The 23,724-nt window shown below is 43.0% G+C and overlaps 1 protein-coding gene across 1 annotated transcript in view; it reads right to left on the bottom strand.

The window, feature by feature from the left end:
* The window catches only part of slc8a4b (solute carrier family 8 member 4b), a 41,139-nt gene that overhangs the window by 16,790 nt on the left and 625 nt on the right, over positions 1–23,724 (bottom strand). The window contains exons 2-10 of the mRNA XM_062384582.1: positions 22,964–23,103; positions 22,326–22,478; positions 22,005–22,232; positions 21,510–21,908; positions 18,893–19,003; positions 18,573–18,725; positions 16,209–16,305; positions 15,844–16,035; positions 14,047–14,239 (exon numbers count right to left, since the gene is read on the bottom strand). Coding sequence (XP_062240566.1) covers positions 14,047–14,239; positions 15,844–16,035; positions 16,209–16,305; positions 18,573–18,725; positions 18,893–19,003; positions 21,510–21,908; positions 22,005–22,232; positions 22,326–22,478; positions 22,964–23,103 — 1,666 coding nt within the window. The remainder of the gene's footprint in view (positions 1–14,046; positions 14,240–15,843; positions 16,036–16,208; positions 16,306–18,572; positions 18,726–18,892; positions 19,004–21,509; positions 21,909–22,004; positions 22,233–22,325; positions 22,479–22,963; positions 23,104–23,724) is intronic.

Raw genomic sequence — 23,724 nt, 5'->3', positions numbered from 1 at the left:
TTGCCAGCCATTTTGCCGCCTTCCAAGGAAGAAGCCAAGCAGAGTTCAGTTGTGGAACATGGTACAATCTGAGAATAAGATGGGAAACATTCTCCTGAACAGGAACAAATACTGGTTTTGGTTTTTTATCTTACAAGGCAGCAAAGAAAAGTTATTTTTGTCATAAGCGTACACAAATGTAAGATACTAAACTTAAACATTAAAAGGCTCTGGAGTTACAGTGCAATAGATTCTGTTGTAAATCTATTTTCTAATGTTATTTTTTTTTCATTTTCAGAAATTTGACAAAATAAATGAAAATATTTCTAAATGTTAATTATTTTTACCCATTTTTTAACTCTTACTAAATGTCAAACTCCACCACACTACACAACAGCATCATTCATCCCCAGCTATTTCGCTTGATAGGGTTTCAACTTGAACCCGTCATTAGGCAGTTGCCATGGCGACGACCAAGATGCATAATGTCCCCCCCCCCCCCGTTCTCACGCTGTTGTTGCGTTTTAGAAAACGTTGCTCAAACGTTAACGGATGTCAGTTCCGCTGATCCGCCTGACACAGACCCTTTCAGCGGCGTTTAATTATACATTACCGTTAGTTTCTTTTTTTTCTTACCGGGCGCAGAGATGCACGGATGGATCGAAATGTGAAATGAAAAAAGGAAGAGAACGAGGGGTGCAGGAGGGAAAACACAACAAAAAAGGAATTGAGACAAACAATATGGAAATACAACAGAGAAATAAAGATTCAATCCAATGAATGTGAGGATGAAGGATGGATCAGTCGATGGGTCCCAACACGTGAAGAGATTAGAGCGAGGAAAGTGCAGGGAGGGAAACATATTTCAAGTAAAATGGAGACTAGAGAGAATGAGAAAAACAAATAGAAGACACTTTTTTATAAACACTCCATAGTCCTCCTCCTTTCTTTCTTTCATTCTTTCTCATGGATGAAAAACAAGCATTGTTGAGGACAAACAAACGAAGATAGATAAATGATTGACAGGCACTCGTTCCACCTCTTCTTCTGTGATCATTCCAAGTTCTTTTATATCTACCCCCCCCCCCCCCACCTCTCTCTCTCTTTCTTCTTCTCGCTCGTCAGTTCTCATGTAAGTTTTAACGCCTGTCATCAGATATTTATGTTGTGGTCAAATACGGGGCTGCCACGCAGATCCAAGCTGTTTGAAGAATGTCGTAGCGCACGGGTCCACAAGCTTCTAGAGTTTGTATTTCACATATAAAGATCGCAGCAGCACAATGTCCGGGTCCGACTCATTTGCAACAAGAGGAAAATATCCACAGCATTCAGACAAGGGGTGGTGCCAGGGTAGAGGAAGAAGAAGGCAGGACACGCCGTTTAAATTAAAAAAAGATGGTGATAGTAGAAGAAATGACTGACTGAGCAGTAATATTTATTTTTGTTTTGATAACAATACTACAACCATTTGGATCTGGAAAATATGTGATTAACAGTTTTGCATCTTTTACGTGTTAGAAACAGGCCTACTTCCTTGCTTTCAATTTTGGGAGACTTTACAAATGGGCACATTTGGACATCTTCTTGACATTTCACAGGGGCTCACAAGAGATGTTGTAGAAAAGTTGTGAAGAAACTGACTCCAGCCTTTATTTCTCACATTCAGCCCCTCCAGATAATTTCAGGAAAATGTAAGAATATGCTACAAGCCATCATCAGTACTTTGGAATGGACAGTACAATTTGTCAGGCAAAATCTCGTAATTTTTGTAACAAATTTGAACAAATTTTCAATTAAATTAGCACAGATCACTAGACATTCACATACGCCTGGAGATTAGGGCCATGGGCCAGTATCCCACTCTGACCAGCAGGCAAACCAGTCTTGATTTACTAGGATTGAATATAAAGTTCAATGGTTTGCATGAGTTTGAGAGAATTAATGAAATTAGCTGTGGTCCTCACAACTATAGACACTCTGCTTTGTGCATAATGGCCGCCTGGTTTGAGTGACTGACAGTAGATCAAGGTGAGAGCATTTTAGCAGTGGGATATATATATATATATATATATCGTCACGCCATCCGCTACCAATGCCGCATGTGGCCGACTGCCAAAAGCTTTCACTCACTGACACGCACGCGCCCTAATTCTCTCCCTGCCCCTGCCACAGTCCAAATTACCACCCCTCTACTTCCCGCCCCTCAATCTACTCGTTCCTCATCTCTCTCTCCCTCCATTCGCCACCCAGGTTTGCCAATGCTCGCTCTCACTAAATGTGAGCCGTTCTCCTCCTCCATTGGTCCTTCCACTCGTCCACCTACTCTATTTGCTTTACTTAGACCCCTCCAGCCATTATTTGCTCCTGTTCTCGCTCTCCTCCGCTCTCCCCCTGCCCTTTCCTCAGTCTATTGTTTTTCCTCCCAGCGGTTAATCTTTCTCTCTTTCCCCTGACTCTGCCTGTGTCTGTCTTTCTGTCTGTCCCCCCTCTATTGTCCATTTGTCTCTCTCTTTCTCTCACTCTCTCCATTTTCATTTACTGACTGTTCCCAGACCTATCCATCTTCCTCTGACACTTTCACTCTCCTCCTGTGTCCCCTTCATCCATCATTTTGTCCAGTATCACCCAAAACACCTGCACTAGTGTTTTTATAACCTGGAGATTGTGAGAGGTATTTGGTCCCTGACCATCAGGAAACAACATATTGACAAAAGTGAGTGAACCACAAGAAGCACGACAAAATACCTGTTGGTCTTAACAACATGTTTAGGATGGAGAATAAGAGCCATATTGAAGTAAATCAAGTAAATTCAATGATAGAAAAGGGTTTATATCACAAAATATTGATTTGAGTTTCTTGAGAAACTACACAGCCCCTTCAAATGTCACATAGAGTTAACCAACAATCACCATACAGCCAAGCACTACCAAACATTTTCTCCAAATTTGTGTGGTTCCTTCTTTGGAAAAGAACATCTATCTCCCTAGTCTAATCTTCACCTGGCATTCTCCACTTTACATCGTGTGTATTTAAAGACCTTTAAAAATGAAATTTGTCTCTACACTCTTTATTGGCATTGCATTTACAGCGCACTAAAGAAATCAATCATCACAACCTGTGCAGTAAACTAATAACTGCATAAAAAAATGTATGTATGTGTGCACACACAAAGAGGGTGTGTGTATTTAAAGTCATCCCAGAGTTGACCTTTACAATGGGCAGGCCAAACTTTCTTAATTCCTCCCTTTCACTCATAGAAATAGACAAAAGATAGAAGGAAACGATAAAGGACAGAAGGTTGCAGGCGAAGTGATAAAGTGAAGGGTGATGAAGATGGTGGGCAAACGATAAAGTGGTCGGAAGAAGTGATGCAGCTGGGGAGACAGCAGAGGAGGTGAGAAGGAACGGATGGGTGACCAATAAGACGGTGACTGTAAGGGACGATATATCCTCCTTAAAAATGAAGAGGGAGACAGAGAAGGTATCAACAGCGATTAATAAAGGAGGGGAAGGATGGAGTGATAGACAGATGGATGTTGAGGAATGAGGAAGGGAGATCAGGGCAGTAGAAGAAGAAGAAGAGGAAGAAGACTGAGTACGGAACGAGAGAGTGAAAGATTTGAGTTCAGATGGAGAGCTTGTGTGAGTCACAAAGTCTCCTCCGCAAGCTATTAGTGATTTAATCACTTTGACATGAGTGTGTGTGTGTGTGTTTGTGTGTTTGTGTGTGTGTGTGTGTGTGTGTATGTGTGTGTGTGTGTGTGTGTGTGTGTATGTGTGTATATATCATACCAGATTACCCTGAGCTATAGTGCAGTCAAGAACTGCCTCATCCCTCTTCCACGGCAGCGTGCATTCATCATGTCAGTTGAGTTTCTCCATCTCTGGGCCGAGACCCCAAACAGGTTATGGCTGCTTATGGGTGGGTCTCCACTTGGCTGATGTAAGCTTTTACCAACCTATATATCGTGTGTGGGGCTGACGTTAGCAGTGTGATAAAGCTCAAAACTGATCTAATACAGCAGGACTGTGGTGACACAGCAGAACCACAATCCCACACTACAGGCCTAGTAACACCAGTTCTTAAAAATGCAGCAAAATCTACCTACATCAGTGAAGTTGCCAAGATTCTCTAAAAAGTGGAAAGAATATTGGATTTAAAAAAAAATGATTACCTTCAACATGCAAATTTGCCATGTGGACGATCATGAATATATTGAATATTTACTGATATTGATGATCGCTGCAGGAATGAGTTATTAGTTTCTCAAGCCTGATTTCTAAAATGTCTTCTTCTACAGAAACGGAATGGAACACAGTGGAAATATTTCAGTTATTCAAATGCCAAAACGTAGCTAAGAAATAAAATCAATGTGATTGAGAGACTTGATTGAACTGCGTTATTATCGTCACCTACAATCAGCATGAACCTGCTTTTAGAGACTAAATGCAGCTAATTATTATATTTAAATCAAACACCTTTTTTTTTCAAATTAAATTACAGAAAACTGTTATCTTAGTGCTCATTATCTGATTGCACCTGACTGCTACACAGATAACATTTAGTCTTAACAATGACATGCAATGAAACATGGAGTCAGACATCTGTCCTATCAGGCTACATTTTTATGTGATTCATGAGCCTTAAAATAATGTTATATAGGAAATTGAAAAATAAAAAATGAAATGGGGGGGGGGGGGGGGAGAGGAGAAATGTCTCCCTTATGGACTGCATTAAGGGACGAAGGAGAAAGAGGGTGCTGTTATTTAGATGTTTTGAGTTCTTTTCAATGGCAGATGGTGGAAGCAGTGAAGCACTAATTCAAAAACCACTTCCCACAAGTTTATCCTCTCGCACAGACTAAACATTGGATTTATGGGAAACCTAGTTTTCCCAGAGCGGTGGTGTGAAAATGAGGCCAAAAAAAACATCACATTTTCTAACGATAGGATAATGTATGAATTCATAAAAGCACCACCATGCTCTGCGTGCAACCCTTCACAGTGGCAGTTGATTCAGTCAGTCTGCTGAGAGAGTGTTTTAAAACTTACGGTCAGACTAAATAAATGAAAAAGCGGCAGCCCGGCTGACCCACCCTGAAGCTTCCACTGCAGCTCTTTGGTCAGTGAACCCAGCACCGAGGCCTTTTTAATGTGGTCTCTGTGTGGCAGGGTGGGCCAACTGAACAGGGAGGCCTGGGGAAGGAGGGTGTAGCAGTGGGGGGGGGGGGGGGGGTGTAGTGGGTTTCTCTGTCCCTTGGTGAGGCTCTAATCATGGGCATGGAAGGGCAGACGACCAGCAGCCTGTTGCCGCGGCTCACGGTGGGTCTCTGAGCCGTGATTACAGGGTGTGTGTTGCAGCCCACAGGGGTTTGATCACAGGGATACGCTGGCGAGAGTCAGGGTGTGCGCGCGCTCCTGTGTGTGTCTCGGTGTGGGCACGGAGCTCTGACCATAGGGTGTGTTTGTGCGAGTGTGTGCATGCTTGGCGGAGAAAATTGCTGGGACTGCAGGGCCAAGCAAACAACCACAGGGCTATAAGGAGTACAAAGGGAGAAGACGCGGAGAGGCTGGAGGAGAACAGAGACAGGGAGTGACAGGGAGGCTAAATGGCAGAATTGTGCGACGAAGAAGCAGAGGCATGGAGGTAGAGAGAAAAAACAACTAGAGGGGAGGGAAAAAAGAGCAGAGCGGCAGAGGCAGCAGAGTTACAGCTGCTCCGGCTGAAAGCTGTTTTGTATTCGAGCATAGCGACAACTCCACCTTTCAATACCCCTGTCTAAATCACTACAATAAAATCTTTAACTGCAACTTTAGGAGTCAGGTCGCTGGCTTTGTCTGAGACCGACAAATCAATAGACTTTTACACGGCAACAATGCAAGACAAAAGCGGAGAGGAGCCAGAGGCAGGGATTAAAAATGAGTAAAAATTGTGTTTAGAAGAAGCCAGAGGTGTGTGTGTGTGTGTGTGTGTGTGTGTGTGTGTGTATGTGAGTGCACGGCAGGCAAGTCAAAGTAATGTAGGACGAAGACAATCAGCAATGGGCAAACTTCAGATGGAGGTTGCCCCATAAATTTTAATACATAGAAAACAACACACAAGGGCCTGCAAAGCCTGCACCCGCACGGATGCACACACACACACAGATAGACACACAGACACACACACACACACACACACACACACACACACACACACAGAGAAGCTTCTAAAGTTGTTGAAGATGTTGACTTAAGCTACTTAACTTTGACTGCTCCGACATTAGAGGAGATGAAGAGAAGGGGGAGAGGGTTGAGGAGAGAGAAAAGAGGCAGGACGGGGAGTGAGAGGAACATTTAAGAGCAAGAGCCCAAAAGGAAAAAGATGCAGAGGGTGGATTATTTTTCTCTCTTCTGATCCATCTTTATCTCTTTCTCTCTGTCTCTCTGAGGCACCGTCTCATCTTCTGTTCATAATCCATTTGTCCAATGAATGTTTTCCTTTACAAATGAAAGAACAAACAATAGACGTGTACCTACGCACACACACACACACTCACAGCAGATGTTTTTTGAGGCTGAATATAAATGTTACAGGAACACAATCTGAGAAAACGAGATAGGAGGAACTATGTCTGGTATAAAAATATGGATCTCAGTATTTAAAATGTCAGCTCAGACACGTGGCAGCAGAAAACAAATAAGTAGAAGAGAAACACAAATCAAACCCGGCAACAAAGCTCTCCCTTTTCTACTCCTGTAATTATTCCCTTTGATTCTTTATCTTTCTTTCCATTTTCCCGTCCCTCTCTGTCGTCTCCCCTTTGTTGCGCCTACAACGGTGCGGAGGGATCAAAAGTTGCTACGGCAACAGCAGAGAGAAGAACGAAAAAAAAAAAAACCCCTGTCACAGAGACGGAGGAATCCTGACGTTCTGCGATGGAACGAAGAGAAGGGGGGGTGGGGGGGGGGGGGGGGTGGAGGAAGGCAGAGAAAGCGAGGCAAGTTAAAAGTGTTTATCTGCCCATTAGCAGGCTGCGTGTTTGAACCTGAAAGGACGTGTGGTGTGGTAGGAGAGACAGGAAGACATCAGAGGAGGAGATGCTCCGACTGAATCTCTGAGCTTCTGTACAGTACTGCAACGCTAGACTGTAAAAATGGGACCGATGTGCAGGTTTTAATGATGGGATCCTCCATGTGATGGGAAATTAAATGTGTCACGCCTAAACTGGCTTCTGCAATGTTAAGCTATAAGCAATATGCACACAGGCAGTATTGGAGGATGGAGGAAGTGGTAAGTGGAGTTTCACATTTGAGAAAATTGAAAATGAAAATTGTGGAAACACACACACATGCACAAGCTGAGGATAGCGAGCCAAGACACTCGCACACACACTGTAATGCATCTACGCGCACTGAAAGACACACACTTGCACACACACTGTCACGCACACGTACAGTGCTCGCTCTTCGGGGGATTTGGAGTTCAAAGGATGTTTTATTTCGGGAACAGCTTTGGGTTAGTCACCACACTCTGGTGACAGACGGAGAAACAGGTTGCAAATATCAAACCCTTTACAAGCAGTGTGGCACGCACACCCATGCCCGCTCACACAAACACACACACACACACACATGCTCACACACATGCTCACACTCTCCTTTTCCTAGTATTTCCTCCGTCTCTCTCTCCTAATTCCAAGAAACCTCTCACCATAGAGGGACTGCGCTGTTTAAAACCTACAAGTTGACTTTTCCTTCCCCGGCAGCTAATGTACGATCACAGCTCCATTGACAGCCGTGTGAAAAACAACAATGCTATGTTTGGGCTTCATTACGACAACACAACATGGCAGGTTGCTGGGATTACAACAACAGTAGTTAGTACCTCCTACATCAGAAAACAGAGTCTTTTCCCACTGAGCGAAGGGATTCCCATCGAGGGTGTTGTTGTTTGCATTGCAGGAGATTTCTCTAGAGTTGACAATTCATATAGCGTAGCAACCATCATTAGGCACAGCTTGCCACGTGAGGATGGGGCTGTATCAGAGCAAGTGGAAACCCATTCGTCGACTATGAGCTAAGGACACTGCACACCCAACATACACCTGCATGCAAACTACACCCATTGGTCTGTACTAGCTGTCAATCACACCTCAATACATCAGCTATTTTACTCAAAATGGGACCATAATACACAAAATGAACATCATGCTGTATTGAAGAAGACTTGAAACGATCTAGTGGAGTTGCCCTATGCACTATTCCCCCCTCTGTACTACAAGCCTTAGACAGCATGGTTTATCCCCAAGTTCAATTAGGGACATATAGTAAAGGTTAAAGGCAGCATCACCTCTTCATAAATATCCCAGAATACTGGAGGTGCTTGCATGCACAAACTTATACGTGCACACACACAAGGCAGCAACTGAACAGGCGTCGACACAGTTTGGAGGCAACACCTGTTTGAAATGTATAATGAGCAGCCAGGGGAGAGAGCCACACACACACAAACAACCACACCCACAGCCACACACACAGATGCACAAGCACGGATGCACACACATACACACACACACACACACACACACACACACAAACAAACACACACACCTAACTGTCCGTGTCCTGGCTGTGATTCTGACTTGCAGGTCAGACGAAGGCTAAGAATAAACTGGTCCTGCTGAGCTTCTCTCTGTGTGTCACACACACACACTTGGAATACAACACACACTGGTCACTTTGCCTTCTGGAAGAACGCACGCACACACACGCACGCACACACACCCTCATTAACAAAAAGACTGAGAAATAGAAGGGGAAATCAGAGATGTAGACACATAAAAAGGATGGAGCCTTGAAGTCTTGAAGAAGAGATATATAAAAGAAGTACTCGAATGAACAGACACAGAATAATTTCCGGTTATATATGACAAGAGTCAACATTGTGAATCATATATATTTCCTTTGCTGTGTGATGTATATATACGATTTCCCCACGGTGACACTGAATAAATTCGACTCAAGGGAGAAATAACACACTGACATTAACACACTTAGACACACACATTTCCGGTCCAAGTCATGAAGCACAGATATTTGTCTTATTCCTCTTGTTCTCATCCTTCGCTTCACAGCTCCTCGCTTCTCCTTCTCCTACACTCTGTCCCCAGCTTGTTAAAAGACTGCACATGAAAAAATCATTCGTCTTAGGGAATTGAGATGTCCACTTCTATTCACGTTTTAAGTCTCACTTCTTTTTTTCATCATATCTACACTACTTTCCCCGTAATTTGAAGGACGGGGCTGCGTGCTGGTTAACAAGCCGTGGTACATTAGCAAACCCAAAGTTAAAGGGGAGACAATGTTTCTGAATGCTTTTTTTCTCGGTTACCTAAAGCAGTTGAGACCCTCTTGACGTCAGCTGTCGGTGGCGCTGAGGATAATGGATTTAGAAATATAAATAACACAACAACGAGAGCTTTAATAAAACATGTCATTCATCTTTCTGCAGATTCTGCACTACTTAGGCTCTGAGCCTCCTTCAATTTAGTGGGAGGCCCTCGTCGATCTACCTCTAAGGGAGACATATTAAGCTATTTCAATTTGTTCATGTGCTCTAATGTATTACATTGTAAATGCAACACAATTGCATAATGCATAGCCGCTAATCTAACCTACACTAATGCCCCCTCATGAAACCGGGTTAAGCGAGTCTGGATGCCGACATGCACTGGAACCGGCTGACCAATCATGACAGAGCAGACTGCGCTTCAGAGCCAGGCAAATGTAAAAGAGGAGCTACAGCAATGAACAGTAAGATGAAAGAACATTTTAATGTAAACCGTTTCTGGTATTAACCCAAATTTTAATTGTAAACCTGAATATGAGCAGAATATTTCTCCTTTAGGACTATCTTCAGTATCGTGCTTTTGGGACGCATCCTATTTTACTTAAAACATTATCATAAATGGATTTTACAATCATCGTAGCCCAAAGATGCTTTTTGGAAACAGGGAGAGTGGACATCCTGAGCGAGTCGCACTCCCCATGACTAAACTGACCTTTCTGTCTAATTATGGAGGAGCAGGTATCCACCTTGCTGAAGCAGAAATAAACGAAATGTCAAATCACTGTCAGCTCCTGTGAGCACCTCACTGAAACAGGATCACTGACCTCTGACAAAAGGAAGCAGAGGAAAAAGGAGAATTTATACGAGTCCTTTTCCTTCTCCACTTCCCTCTCCCCCCCCTGTTCTTGTCAGTTCAGCTCCAGTGACTTTCAGATTTTCTCCAAGAATGTTCAGCATCACTACCCCCACCCACCCACCCAATGCAGTTTCCTCACACTTTTAGAAAAGGTTGTTTTTTTCCAACAGACAGATTCATCAAGTGGCAGAAAAATATTGGCTTCCTTTAAGGCACTAACTAATTGTCAAAAAATAATAAATGAAAGGTTCCTGGATGAGTGACATACTGTAGGTGGGACTATACTCAGTGTAGGGAGTGTGTTGACATTGAGTTATGTCTGGGTTGTGATTCAGCTAAATTACCTTGGCAGTAGGTCCCTTCTGTCTGAGTAAAGAGTTCGACAGCGATGGATGGATGGAGATGATGAGGAGAGGGTGAAATATGAAGTGCAGAGAAAGATGGAGAGGTGAGAAAGAGAAGGTGCTGTAAAGTGAAAAGGTGCCAGGTATGGCGAGAAAGGCAAAAGGGAGGAAAGGGGTGAGGAAAGGTCTGTCAGTGTAATTTAGTAAAATGTGAAATGCAGAAGGGAGCAAGATGCAAATGAAAAACAGTCACGGGTGTGCAGGAGCGAGGGATGAGGGAGGGGGAAAGACAGGAGATGACAGGGAGGTGAGGGTAGAGGAGGTGAAGAAAAGAGGAGCGGAATGACAAAACTGAAGAAAATCTAAAAATATAAACCCACTGAAATACGGGGGATGGGAGGAAGAGGTGAAGGGAAGAAATGAGGAAAGAAAGAAAGCACGAAAGCACAAAGCAGGAGCAGCAAGAAAAAAAAATAAAGAGGGGGAGATATTATGAGAGAGTGCAGACTGAATGAGCGGAGGATGACACCGGAGAGATGAGGGCAGAGAGAACAGACAGATGAGAAGAAAACGAGGCATAAATAAACAGAGAGAAAGAGCTTGTGGGATACTTGATAAAGAGAGAGGTAGTAATCCACCTTAAGCCTTAATTCAGGAACTGATTAGACCTCTAGGGAGACAAAAGTGGATGCATGGATTGATGGATGGATGGAGATGAGGAGAAGAAGCTTGAAATAAGGGGTGCAGAGAAGGGAAGAGAGGTGAAAAAGAAAAGGTGGAGTGAGATGAAAAGGTGTAAGGCACAAACAGGAGGGCAAAAAGGAGGATAAGGGGGAGGAAACGTCTGACAGTGTAATGGATTGATGGATGAAATGAAGCTATAGCCCGCCTGGCAGTAAAAAGACAGACAGACGATACACGAAAGAAAAGGTACAAGCCCGGGATGAGGGTTGACGGGTGGAGAGGGGGAGTTCACGCGAGAAATGAAGAGCGAGGGATAAACAGAGCACTGCAGAAAAGGTGGGGACAGGGGGAGGGAGACAACAGGAGAAACTGCTCCATATGTCAGTGGGGCCACCTCTCTCCCACCTATCCCTCCGATGATCAATCCATCCCCACCTTTCGTTTGATTTAATTTAGCTCCAGAGCAACGTCTCTCTCGTCCAGTGTCTGATACCCTTAATTATAATAATAATTCACACCTAGCACAGGCATATATTTAGGGTTGCTCATTGTTTACTCTTCACCCACAAACTTGACCTCTATTTGGGGTAAAACATCTCCATAATCCTCGTGTAGCAAACGCAGCAACAGTAGTTTGACTTTCAGCTAATCTAATCGGCAGCCATCTCCACTCCACACGCATCAGGCCTGTATTTAGTTTCCTGTAGTGACACATGAGCGGCGGACCCTTGCCGTGGTTACCTGAGGGCAGCGTTGATCCTGCATTATATCTCCATCTTATCTCCCCGTCTCCTCCCTCCCGCTGTAGCTCCCGCTCACTCCCACTCCGCTCTCAACCCCTCATGGGCTCACTGTTCACCCGCAGCAGTGATTGCATCAGGGATCGTACATAATTACACACAAGCACAGACACACAGACACACACACACACACACTGCCCTTGTAGTGACACTTCTACCTAGGCTGGCTGGTATCAGATGGCTAACTTCTTGTGCATGAAGCCATTAACTGAGTTTTTGTATGACACAGGTATACTGCTTTACCTCTCAGGACCTTAAATGACATAAAGCATTTCCTAGTCCATAGCTAGAGTATATACCTAATCTCAGCTCTTGACCATTGAGTGTGTATTTTCTATTATTGCACTTTTGTACTTAGTATTGAATTGTATCTATTGTGTCTTTCATTTCTATCTATCTATCTATCTATCTGTCTATCTATCTATCTATCTATCTATCTATCTATCTATCTATCTATCTATCTATCTATCTATCTATCTATCTATCCTATCTATCTATCTATCTATCTATCTATCTATCTATCTATCTATCTATCTATCTATCTATAAATCTATCTATCTATCTATCTATCTATTCTATCTATTTAATTCCACGAAGAGACAACAAAAGACGAATCTGGATTGATCTGTCCAAAAAATCCAAGAGTCTCCCTACCCTGTCTAGTGCCCCTGAGCAAGGCACCTTACTCCCCCAACATCTCCCTCCCGAGCGCCGTACATGGTCGCTCACTGCTCTGTGTGTCCTGCACCAGATGGGTCAAAAGCAGAGGTTAAATTTCCCTACCTGCATGAGTGTGCCTTTGCATGTCTGTGCATGTGTTTGGGACTAATAAATCTTTATCTTAATCTTAATCTGAATCTATCTATCTATCTATCTATCTATCTATCTATCTATCTATCTATCTATCTATCTATCTATCTATCTATCTATCTATCTATCTATCTATCTATCTATCTATCTATCTATATATCTATCTATCTATCTATCTATCTATCTATCCACCCATCCCTTGATCTATCTTTCAACCAAAACCTAATGCCTCACTCACATTTGAGAAAATCGCTCTTGAAATTAACATATACAACTAACAATGGAGTTCTTACAAGACCTGCAGTACAAGATTAAGCACATACTCCATCTTCTAAGTCTTTGTCTTTCTCCGAGGGCGAGACACACACAAACAGATTTTGAAGAGCCGTGCCAACATTTGCTGCCCCTAAACACGCAAGCACACAGATACTCTACACACAGTTACACACACATCTTTGCCATTATACTTGGGAGGATGCTCACGGACATAAATGTGCTGACTACGGTCATGTCGCACGAATTATGACCCTGACTTTAACCCTGTGAATCAAACAGCACCTTGAGGAAGTGTGAAACGTCCTCACTTTGCATGAACACCCTCATTGTAACATTCTGAAACTCTCAATTGATTCCCATGCACTGAGATATACAAGACCAAACACACACTCTCACGCACATACACAGAACACTTGCTTTATGGGCCCCAGGAGGCGTCGAGTAAAACTGCACTCCCGACCGCTTTATGTATTGGTCAATTTAACACCGCTAACATCAGCATATTCAAAAAGGCATGCGCCTAAGGATGCAAAAGCTTGTGTGTCTGTATGTGTATGCACACGCGCTTGCAAGAATGAGAGGGCAGAGGAGCCGATCTTACAGAGGGGCATTATTACACTGTTCTCCACACAATTGAGCTATTTATTCTGTGAATGTTAAAACGCTCAATCAACCTACAAGGTATTGAATCAGACAGAAAGCACAGAGAGAGAGGGAAATGTATAATTTGTAATAAAAAAGATGTCCCTTTTTTTAGTGTTAAAGACGGTGTGAGGTGAAGGTGCTCTGTACCGCGTAGACGTGCATTATAGAGCAACCGGGGATATCATGCAAAAACCTGTCTCTGGTTTAATCAAGATGTCACTCTACGTATCGGAAAAGGAAAGATATAACACACTGTGGATTCAACTGTTCAAAAGGAGTTCTGGATTTAGAGCTCCTACTGACAACATCTCTGTACTCACATGGTCTCGTCATTCTGAAACTCCAGCTTGCCAGATGACAGTTCGTAGTCCTCCCCTCCTCTGGCAGTGCCGTCCACTGTCCGATAGGGGACGGCTACGAGGCCCCGGGCCCCTGAAGTCCGGAGCACCTTCACTTCCATCACACCTACACTCTCGCTCACTTTCTGACTGGCACACTCAAAGGTAAAGATACCTGGGACAGAAGGAGAGAGAGAGAATGTGTTACCTCCCCAGGGAAGAGCATAGGAGAGATTTGAAAGATGAGCCTGCTATCACCGGCTTGCACTCCACGGTGTATGGTATGTAAAGTGAGAGGCTAATAGATTACCACCCACTCTCTCTACATAAAATATAATAAGCATTAAGTGAACACCCACTCATCCCCCCCCCCCCCCCGCACTTCCATTCTCTTTGGCTGTTATCAAAGTCCTGTAAATGAAAAAGTGGAGTGCGAGCTGGAACCCTTTAAACATTCCTGTGATACCTCTTGTGGATGTCCTGGGAGTACAGGCTGTACAACCGAGAGGATTTAACACAAAGCTGAAGCACAAACATGCCGCACACGTTTCTACCAGATCTACAGAACGTGTTCATGACAGCTACTTGTGCTGTTTTCACATTATCTGGTTTGCATGTAAAAGCTCGATCAGAAGATTGAAGTTAGGCTGAAATGAGGAGATTTCCATCAAACTTTGATGCAGATCTGGACAAAGGTGCAGATTTTTTCTATCCCTTTCCCTTTTGACATTTTCACAGATTTCTCAAGAAATAATTCATGGATCATAAAACAATGTCAGGCATTTTTTAGGGGACTAGAATCGATGAATGTGTGAAATTTGGTGCAGCTAGTTGAGTTTAAGGAGACCGATGCGCAATTCTAGTTTAATTTAAATAATTAATTAATACATTTTTCTGGAATAACAGTACCCCCCCAATTTAGTGTAATATTATTAAGCAGGCATTCATTTTCAGTACCCTGACAAAGGAACTACATTGATCAAAATTACCCTTCAGCTCCAACATCCACACATGCCGGCAGCTAACCAGCTGGACGCTCTGTTGTTACAATTTATTAATAAAGAGTTGTTGAAACTCAAACTTTCAAGACAACTCACTGCACCCGATTTTAAATTTTGAAATCAACTCAGGTTATGAAGCTAATTACAATAGGCACATTACTTATGTCAAATGATGATGGTTCTAATCCGTCTTTAGCTTTTAAAATTAAACATAAATAAATATATTAGCCTTTATACAACTAATCTAGTCTATTCTAGTTTACAAAGGTCAGTAGTCAAGTCGATAAGAGGCACATTCACATTCAGCACTTCTATAAGCAATGTTTTTTCTTTCCCATCCCTCAAACACTGTCGGCAGAGCTGTGGGGGGGTAGCTGGGGTTGCCCGAGGACACTTAAGCATGTGGACTGGAGTAGCCTGGGATCGATTCATCATTCTTCTGGTTAGTGGACGCCCCCACTCTCCCTCCTGGGCCCCAGCCGTACAAACATATATTCGCTGCAGAGCCAGAATTGCTACACTAAATTCAACCAACTCATTTTTAGGACGTCATGTGTTCCTTGACTTAGCATGTTGACACAAACCTCTGTAGAAATGATCAGCCGACCCCAATCTTTGTGCATATCCCTTCTAAATTGCTCTGTAGACCCAATAGGCTTCATAGGCCACCATGAATTAAGTAATAACAGCAACTTCACTCAGCCGAGCAATTTCATGTTTGTATCATGATTCCATTGAAGTTACCAGTGAGAAGACTTTCCTTTAACATGACTTTTACCTGCGTGATCGTCATCATAGATGGTCACTGTGGCTGTGTGGTTGTCGCCCAGCACAGCTTTAGGGGTGACACTGGTATCCTGAGGGACGGTGCCGATCTCCGGGTAACCAACCAATCGAGGGTTACTGAGGTGGACGTGGAAATACTCATCCTCCTCAAAGATGTCGTCATCAATCACTCCGACCGTGATCTCTGGTGAGAGGAAGTTATTTGATTTCAATAATGCATCTTAAAAATCATATTTTTGGTTGAAGCCAGCAGAAAAAATGAATATGCAGATGGCCTGTGCAAATTGAGCTTCAGGCACAGTGACATTTTTTTTTGAAAGTATGGGAATGACTCGTCCCTGTCAGTGCTGTTTTTACCTTTGAGGGTCTCTCCGGGCTTAAACATCAGTGTTCCCTCTGCGAACTCATAATCTGAACCTGCGTTTGCTGTACCGTCCTCTGTGCGATAATCCACCTGAGGGAGAGAGCAACGCGGAGGGATGAGAAGTGGGGCGAGGGAGCGAAGAAAAAAAGAGCCGTCAAAGATGAAACAGAAAAGTGAAAAGATGTGAAAAAGAGCGGATAAGCACAAAGGGAGGGGGGAGAATGTAGATGAAGGAGGAGAAGGGAGATAGGGGAGGATGGCAAAAAGAAGAGAGGCATTTAGGGACGATGGGAACAGAGGGTGAGAGAGAGAGAGAGAAAAAAACAGCTTCATTAAACCGAGCCCTGTGGTCAGATACAGTCTGATAATAATGACTTTGAAGATAGTAAAACCAAACTTTCCCTGTAGCCTCTACGTTCTGTCTGTCCTCTCGCCATCTGCTCGGTTGTTTACCCTCCTCCACCCCACACAGAGCCGAACAAACATGTCTACTTCTAGTCACGAAAGGATCATCACAATCTGTCATCTTTCTCTAAAAAATTTGATAAAAAGAAAATTTGTTTGTGGGAAAAGCTGAATCAGCGTTCAACGTGCTGCCATTGTAGTCCTCATCATCCACTCTATTTTTAGCCCTTCATGAAATGTGCATTGGGCACAAAGATCTTAACTTATTTTTGAATAAATCCATTCCGCTGGACGATATTGCTGTGAATTAAAAATATATCCCAAGGAAGGTCGAGTGTTTTTAAATGACACATTAAAGTTACATTTTATACGATTAAACAAGTTGAAAGATTATAATAAAAAAAACAGTTCCGTTAAATGTTTAGTGGATATGGATGGATATAGTTGAACTGAATCCAGAACTGATGGCTATGTGTTTAAATGACTCTTAGTTTATGAAGTAAAGTACAAGCAAGCTGTTTGGCATAGGGATAATCTGCTCTTATCACTATAATACATATATCTATACTGAATTTTTACAACTCAAATGATAATTAACCTAATATCTGCACCTTATAGTGATGTACCCAAACTTTGGATATCCTGCTGATGTATGTTCAAGTGCTGGTTCTACTGATAAGTTTGTTTATACTCAGTTATTTGTTTTTAACTGGCTCCACTCTCAGATCCCCATCCACAGATTATGGCTAGACATCACCACAATATGGCAGCACTTACCTCCTTTATATTTTGGCTTCATGTTTCGACAGTGGGAGTAAAGTGTACACATGCTTTGCATCTTTATATTCAGACGTTAGTTCAAGCAGACAGCTGCCTTCAGCGCGTATCTCCCAAAGCCCACGGTGCTCTACCTGCCCTTCAGCACGCAATGGAATTAGAAACTAGTTAGTGAACAGAGAGGCACATTCAGCAGCTAAAGATATTTCCCTGAGGAGCTCATGAAGTGCAAAACAAAGTTTAAAGGAGAGATAATATTGCAGATTCATCAGGTGAATCCAAATTAAAGCTGATGAGTGTCTGCCGGATGGGGCAGTATACTGTATGGCAACTTTGCTAAAGATGATGAATATTATCAGAGTCATATTTTTTCAAGCTTGTTTCCTTTAAGTTGCCAAAAAATTGCAAGTTAGCCATTCTTTGATGAATGAAAAAGTTGACTCTAAATTAGTGGGCCTAATTTTTTGAACTTGCAACTTTAAAAGAGGATAAATTACTATGTTTATTTCTTTGACCTCTATTTGAGGGCATTGAAAAAATTCGGGAAATCGTGGGTGGACTGCTGGACATGTTGCCCAGTCCAAGAAGTTGGCCACTGACTTCATGTCGCCTTGTCGAGTAATTCTGCTGGGAGCATTTCTTCATCTTTAATGCGCTGCTCTGACACCACGCCTGAAGGGACTGTGCCGAGGCTAAACAGGGCACTTGACTTGGCAGCTACAGCCTTCAGTAGGCGCCACATTGAGGCCACGCCATCAGCACAACACCGAAGACAACCCTGATGTTGCAGCATAGTTTCATTTGTATGCAAGGATAGGAATAGAGGAGAGACAGCAAAGCCCCTGTATTAAAAGCGAGAAGATCAGGTATCACTCCACAGACACAGACTGTCCATGGGAGGCTTGAAATTAAATATCTTATCAAACCAATGAGAAAGATGTGTTTTTTGAAATTTAACTCAGTGAGAAGCAGAAATCTCAAAATCTCTAAGTTGGTTTCTATAGTGTCTCCCAGTTCGCCTCTATTCAACTACCATCTCTTTACCAGCATCACACCACAGTGTCAAGGTGAAGAAAATGATTCGATAAAGTAAGATCAGAATAAAAGTGCAACTGTGCCTCTCTGCATATCTCCCTCAGACACACACTCTCATTCATTCAGTCCACCACACGCACCTTGACGGTAACTCCGGGGTCTCCTCCGTGTCTGCCGACGGTCAGCTTCAGGGAGCCGCAGTTTTCGAAGCACTGGTACAACGCGGGTTCAAAATCCAACCGGATGGTGTGAGGGTCGTCCTCAAGGGCTTGGATCTCATGGCTGCTCACCACCTGGAAAAACAACACAGCATCAGTTTAACATGTTTACTTTACATGCTTTTATCCAAAACGACTTTAGATATTGCACTTGTGTGTGTGTGTGTGTGTGTGTGTGTGTGTGTGTGGGTGTGTGTGTGGGTGTGTGTGTGTGTGTGTGTGTGTGTGTGTGTGTGTCTCACCTTGCGAGCCTGGTCGGCGGCGTGCTTCTTGAGGATGTTGCCGGCTCCAATCATCATCCTGGTTGCCTGGATACGATAGAACGCCCGGCTCTTCTGCTGCTGCATCAGGACCTGATCAACAAAACGCACACAAAAAGTAATCTATCAACAAAGTGATTTATTGTTCCTATCGCTTTAATTCAGGCCTTCATTTGTTGTCCCTGACTTGTCCCACTTTCATTATGGCTTTCACTTTCAAACTGTCAGATGCACTCGGAAGGTTAAGCAGGGAATCTCTCGTGGGAAATTCGGCTCATGCCTCCGCAGGGAGGTTAGAGGTCCAAGGTCACCTACAGATTCACTGAGTTAATTAAGGAAACTTCAAAAGGGTTCAGCCCAGTTGCTGCACTTTGAGATGAGGGATGTGTATTTATCTTGTGGTGTTTGAGCTTGGAAAAGGTCTAGTACAATTTTTTAGCGAAACGCTGTCAAGACACAGAAAAAAAATGAGTACACGAGTGAAATTTGCTGAAAAAGAATAATTGGACCTTGTAGAAATCCACTTTCTCTCAAAATCGACTCGGCGGAACACACACTCGACTGTATTCCGCGAGGAAACTTGAAATCTAATGAGCCATATCAATCTATACTTAATGATTTCAATCAAAAAGTATGGTTGACTAGCCATTTGATATCCTAATGATCCGCTAAATTGAAAATGAAGAAATTGGCCACTCTCGCTGTGGCGATCATTGGATTACATCTGGCATCGGAGCCGGAGAACACTGCAATCTATTTAAATTAAAAGGAAGTGAGCCGGAAACTTTCAAATCTGATGGAAGGAATCGATAATCGCTAGTTAAGTTAAAGCTTAATCTTTTTTTTGGCTGAGCAAGCTGTTCCATCTGACTCCAATTCCCCCTGACCCCTTAGTGGAAGAATAACACTACTTAAATTTTCATCACAACCACAAGAACCTCAATTTATCTTGTCAGGTTTAATCTGTAGGACAGCTGCCATTCTTATTTTAAGCTCAAGGCTGAGGGAGGAGCCGGAAAGGGAGGAAGCTCTGAATGTTTCTCTTTTCCTCCCTCGTTTCCTTCTTTTCTTCTCTACCAAAGAATTAAGACCAGGAAATTGTGGATATCAATTAACAAATCTACAAGTAACTGGAGGTCAATTTCCTTTAGCTTTTTGCAAAGCTTTAACTGCATCTCATTTTAAAGTAACAAAGCCTTAATGCTTTTTGTGGTTGCCGCTATTTACAGCTGATTGTAAAATTGTGTTATTTAGTTCTTAGGTTATGATGTCCGAAACTTACAAACTCATCTTCACTGACTTTCAATTTTTTTTCCCTCCTACTCAATGTGGTATTCACGTGAATCTTCCCAGTAAGGAACACACTTTCTAAATATTCTGACACCTCGCAAACCCATTGTTAGTTTTTACATTGTGTTAAATTGTGTTGCTGCAGCCACCAGCATGTACCTTTTGTCTGATTTCTTATGGTTTGATTCCCTGTCTGTTTTCCTGATGAATCTGCCTGCCTCTTGAAACTCGAACTAGACTATCTTGCTCTCCTCAGAACATTTAGTCAGAACACTACATGACATGAGGAACACCCAAGATGTTTTCCTCTGAGTGTTTGTTTAGATCATTAGAGACCTTCTCAGCCAATTCAATTAATTTCTCCAGTTGCAGTAGAAGACATAAATAGGGAGATTGATTCTATTTACTGATGCAGTTATGCAAAGATTAGCCGGTGAATTACAAAATAGTTTGTTAAGCGGCTCGAAAGTTGCTCTGGAACATTTAGAAATGTTCTCTGTATAACAGCTCTGCTTTCACCTGCAAAAACACCTTGCAAAGTCACCTTGTTAACCCCTTAACACTGTCACCCTCAGAGGAGTCACATATGAAAAGTGATGCCTGACAAAGTGGCTGCGACATATTCATTCTGTAAATATAGGACTTGAGAAGCTTGAAAACTGTGAAACAACTTTTTAGGCGTGAAGTCAACAAAAGTGGAGAACATAATGTTGAGAGATATTAAGAGTTCCCTTCAGTTGCTTCCTTCAGTCATCCCTCATCAGCTGTAAGTGCACAAGTCCACACATCCTTTGAATTGCCCTCCGGGGATAAATAAAGTTGTTTGGAATTTATAAGCTGACACTTCAAACAGGAATCTCCTCTGATACTCATTTTCACACTGGGCTGCTGAAGCTCTCTGCAAAGTCCTTTTTAGTTTTGGGTTTCATCGAACTCCAATGTTCTACATGTATGGCTCCTCTTTAAATCCTACGATATTTGTATTATTTTAGTTTTTTTTCAGTTACACGTCCTGCTGTGGTCTCCCATGGGCTCACTCTGACATTTTCGCACACTTACTCAGGGGCCGGCTGGGAAATATTTAGAAAATATCCTTTCTCAAGCATTTGTTTTCTCACATACTGGAAAATATCAGAAATACATCTGGACTTCATGTCTCAAAGCGGATTTAGTTAACTGGTGGTATACAGCATCAGCAGGAAGCCACTGCATATAAAAAGTGCAACAGGCATATTTACCTACATCAATTTTAAGTCTCCCTAAATCTACACAGCTAGCGTGTCTTGGTGTGTTTATGTAGCCACCTCACCTGATAATTCGCCATCTCAATTAGCTGCTCCGTGTCTTTATCCGGGTGCCTCTGCTTCAGCTCCTTCAGCGTCTTCGCCATGTCCCTCCTGGCCTCGTCCTCCTCGTCCTTCACTCCTCCCTCCTCCCTCATCCCACTGTGACAGTTCAGCGCCATCTGTCCGTCCAGCTCCAGCATGTCCATCTTGGTGAACCCACCCGGACCCAGGGCTCCACCTCCTCCGTCCACGCCCCTGACCTCTCCGTCCGCACCGCCCTCCGTCTCGATGATGATGCCGCGGTGCTTGTCGGCACGGTAGCGCTTGCGGACGTACTTGTAGATGAGGAGACGCCGGTCGGCCACCCAGGCCTGGACCACGCAGACTGGGAAGTAGAGGAAGGTGAGCACGGCCTCCCAAACCTAGAGGAGAGAAGAGACAGGGTTCTGTTTTTTCTGTCTGCTCTTTAATTCCGTACCATCCCTGCAAAAAACGCCTTTCTCTTTTTCCATCCTCACCTCCACCTCCCCAGGTGAGAAGACATTCAGAATCAAGTAGAGCCAGATGTAGGCAAAGATGCTCCACGCTGCCGTGACGAAAAAGACCCGAAGGTGTTTGATTTTGCGCGTCTCTCCGTCGGGAACCACGTACACACACAGGGCGATGATGACGAACATGTTGAAGGCAGCACTGCCCACGATGGTGCTGGGACCCAGGGAGCCGGCCTCGAAATCGTGACCGCACACCTGTAGGTGCGGTGAAAATCAGATTGCCGTGTTCCCAGTACAATCTGTATTGGTTATTTGAATGGTTGACCACTTGGGTCATGCTGTACCGACCTCAATAACGGACAGCAGGATCTCTGGGGCGCTAGAACCCAAGGCCATTAGAGTGAGATTGGAGACGGTCTCGTTCCAGATCCTGACCGTGGTCGTGGTCGTCTCACCGTTTGGCCTCTTAATGGTGATCTCTTTCTCCTGGGAGGTTATGACCTGCACACAGAGAGAGGAAAGGAAAATACATAGAAAATGAATAGCGTTTATCATATCAGAAATACAATGGTAATCCTAACTAATATGAGTATTACTTAATCAACTTCAACGTAATGTAATATCATGTAGAAACCATAGACTGTAAATAAAGATGGCCGACGCATCTCCGATTTCTCCTGTTATTAAAAAATTAAGCAATCTTATAGCATCGAATAACTAATTAAAATCTAACTTAAGAGAAAAATGAACAATTGAGCAAACATCAGTGAGACAAGAACTACAAAATAGGACAGAAACCTTATTTGGGAAGAATATATTTAAAGTTTAATTTAATTAAAACCCAATATATGACCTTTAATTTATCCTTTTATATTGCGGCCAACCACCAGGGAGCAATCAAGATGATTTGGCATGACTTTTAGGGGGCTGCTATGTCATCCATGTATACAGTCTATGGTAGAAAATACTAAGCATGTTTTTCCTACCTCGATAGACGACATGAACCGGTCGGCTATGATGCTCATGCCCAGGAACATGTAGATGAGCGCTACGAAGTAAACGATGGCCCGGGCCACTTTGTCCCCTACAGAGGGGTTCTGAGGATTCCACACGGGCAGCACCACTCCTGAAAGGGATCATCGAACAAGAGTATTACAGCAAAAAACCTTATTTGGTGGGGACAATTTTGTGAAATAATCTCACTAATCCCTCCCTCTCTGATCTCTGTGTTGCTTTAAACAAGTGTTTTAGCAGCTGGCAGTAAATCTGCATCTTGATGTTTCCACAGCTTGTGGACAGGTCGCAAAGACTAATCTGGCAAAAAAATATAAAGTGATACACTGGTACCACACGATAAATATACAACAGAGTCTATGGAGCTGGGCTGTGGAGTAAATCCATTGCACGTTCCTGTACAATTCCCATCCATCCATCCATCCATTATCTACTGCTCATCCTGTAAGGGCTGCTATATGTTGGATAAAGAAATACTATTTTTTAAATACTATGGACAGAATACCATACAATAGAGCTGAGACTGATCATGAACTGTTTCTCCCATCTGAATACCAACTGTATTATAATGAATATTTATTATTGCGCTCTATACATAATCTGTGGATAATACAACCTAGAGGGTGGAGGTTAATAAATCTGCAGATACTATCAATGACTACTTTTGCATACAGTAATGCAGTCCAGCTATATGATTCAATACATCTACTGCGTCCATTGTAGCATAAATATT

This window comes from Platichthys flesus, chromosome 24 (assembly GCF_949316205.1).
Source record: "Platichthys flesus chromosome 24, fPlaFle2.1, whole genome shotgun sequence".
Taxonomy (NCBI): Eukaryota; Metazoa; Chordata; class Actinopteri; order Pleuronectiformes; family Pleuronectidae; genus Platichthys; species Platichthys flesus.
This window is presented reverse-complemented; position numbering and strand designations above follow the sequence as displayed.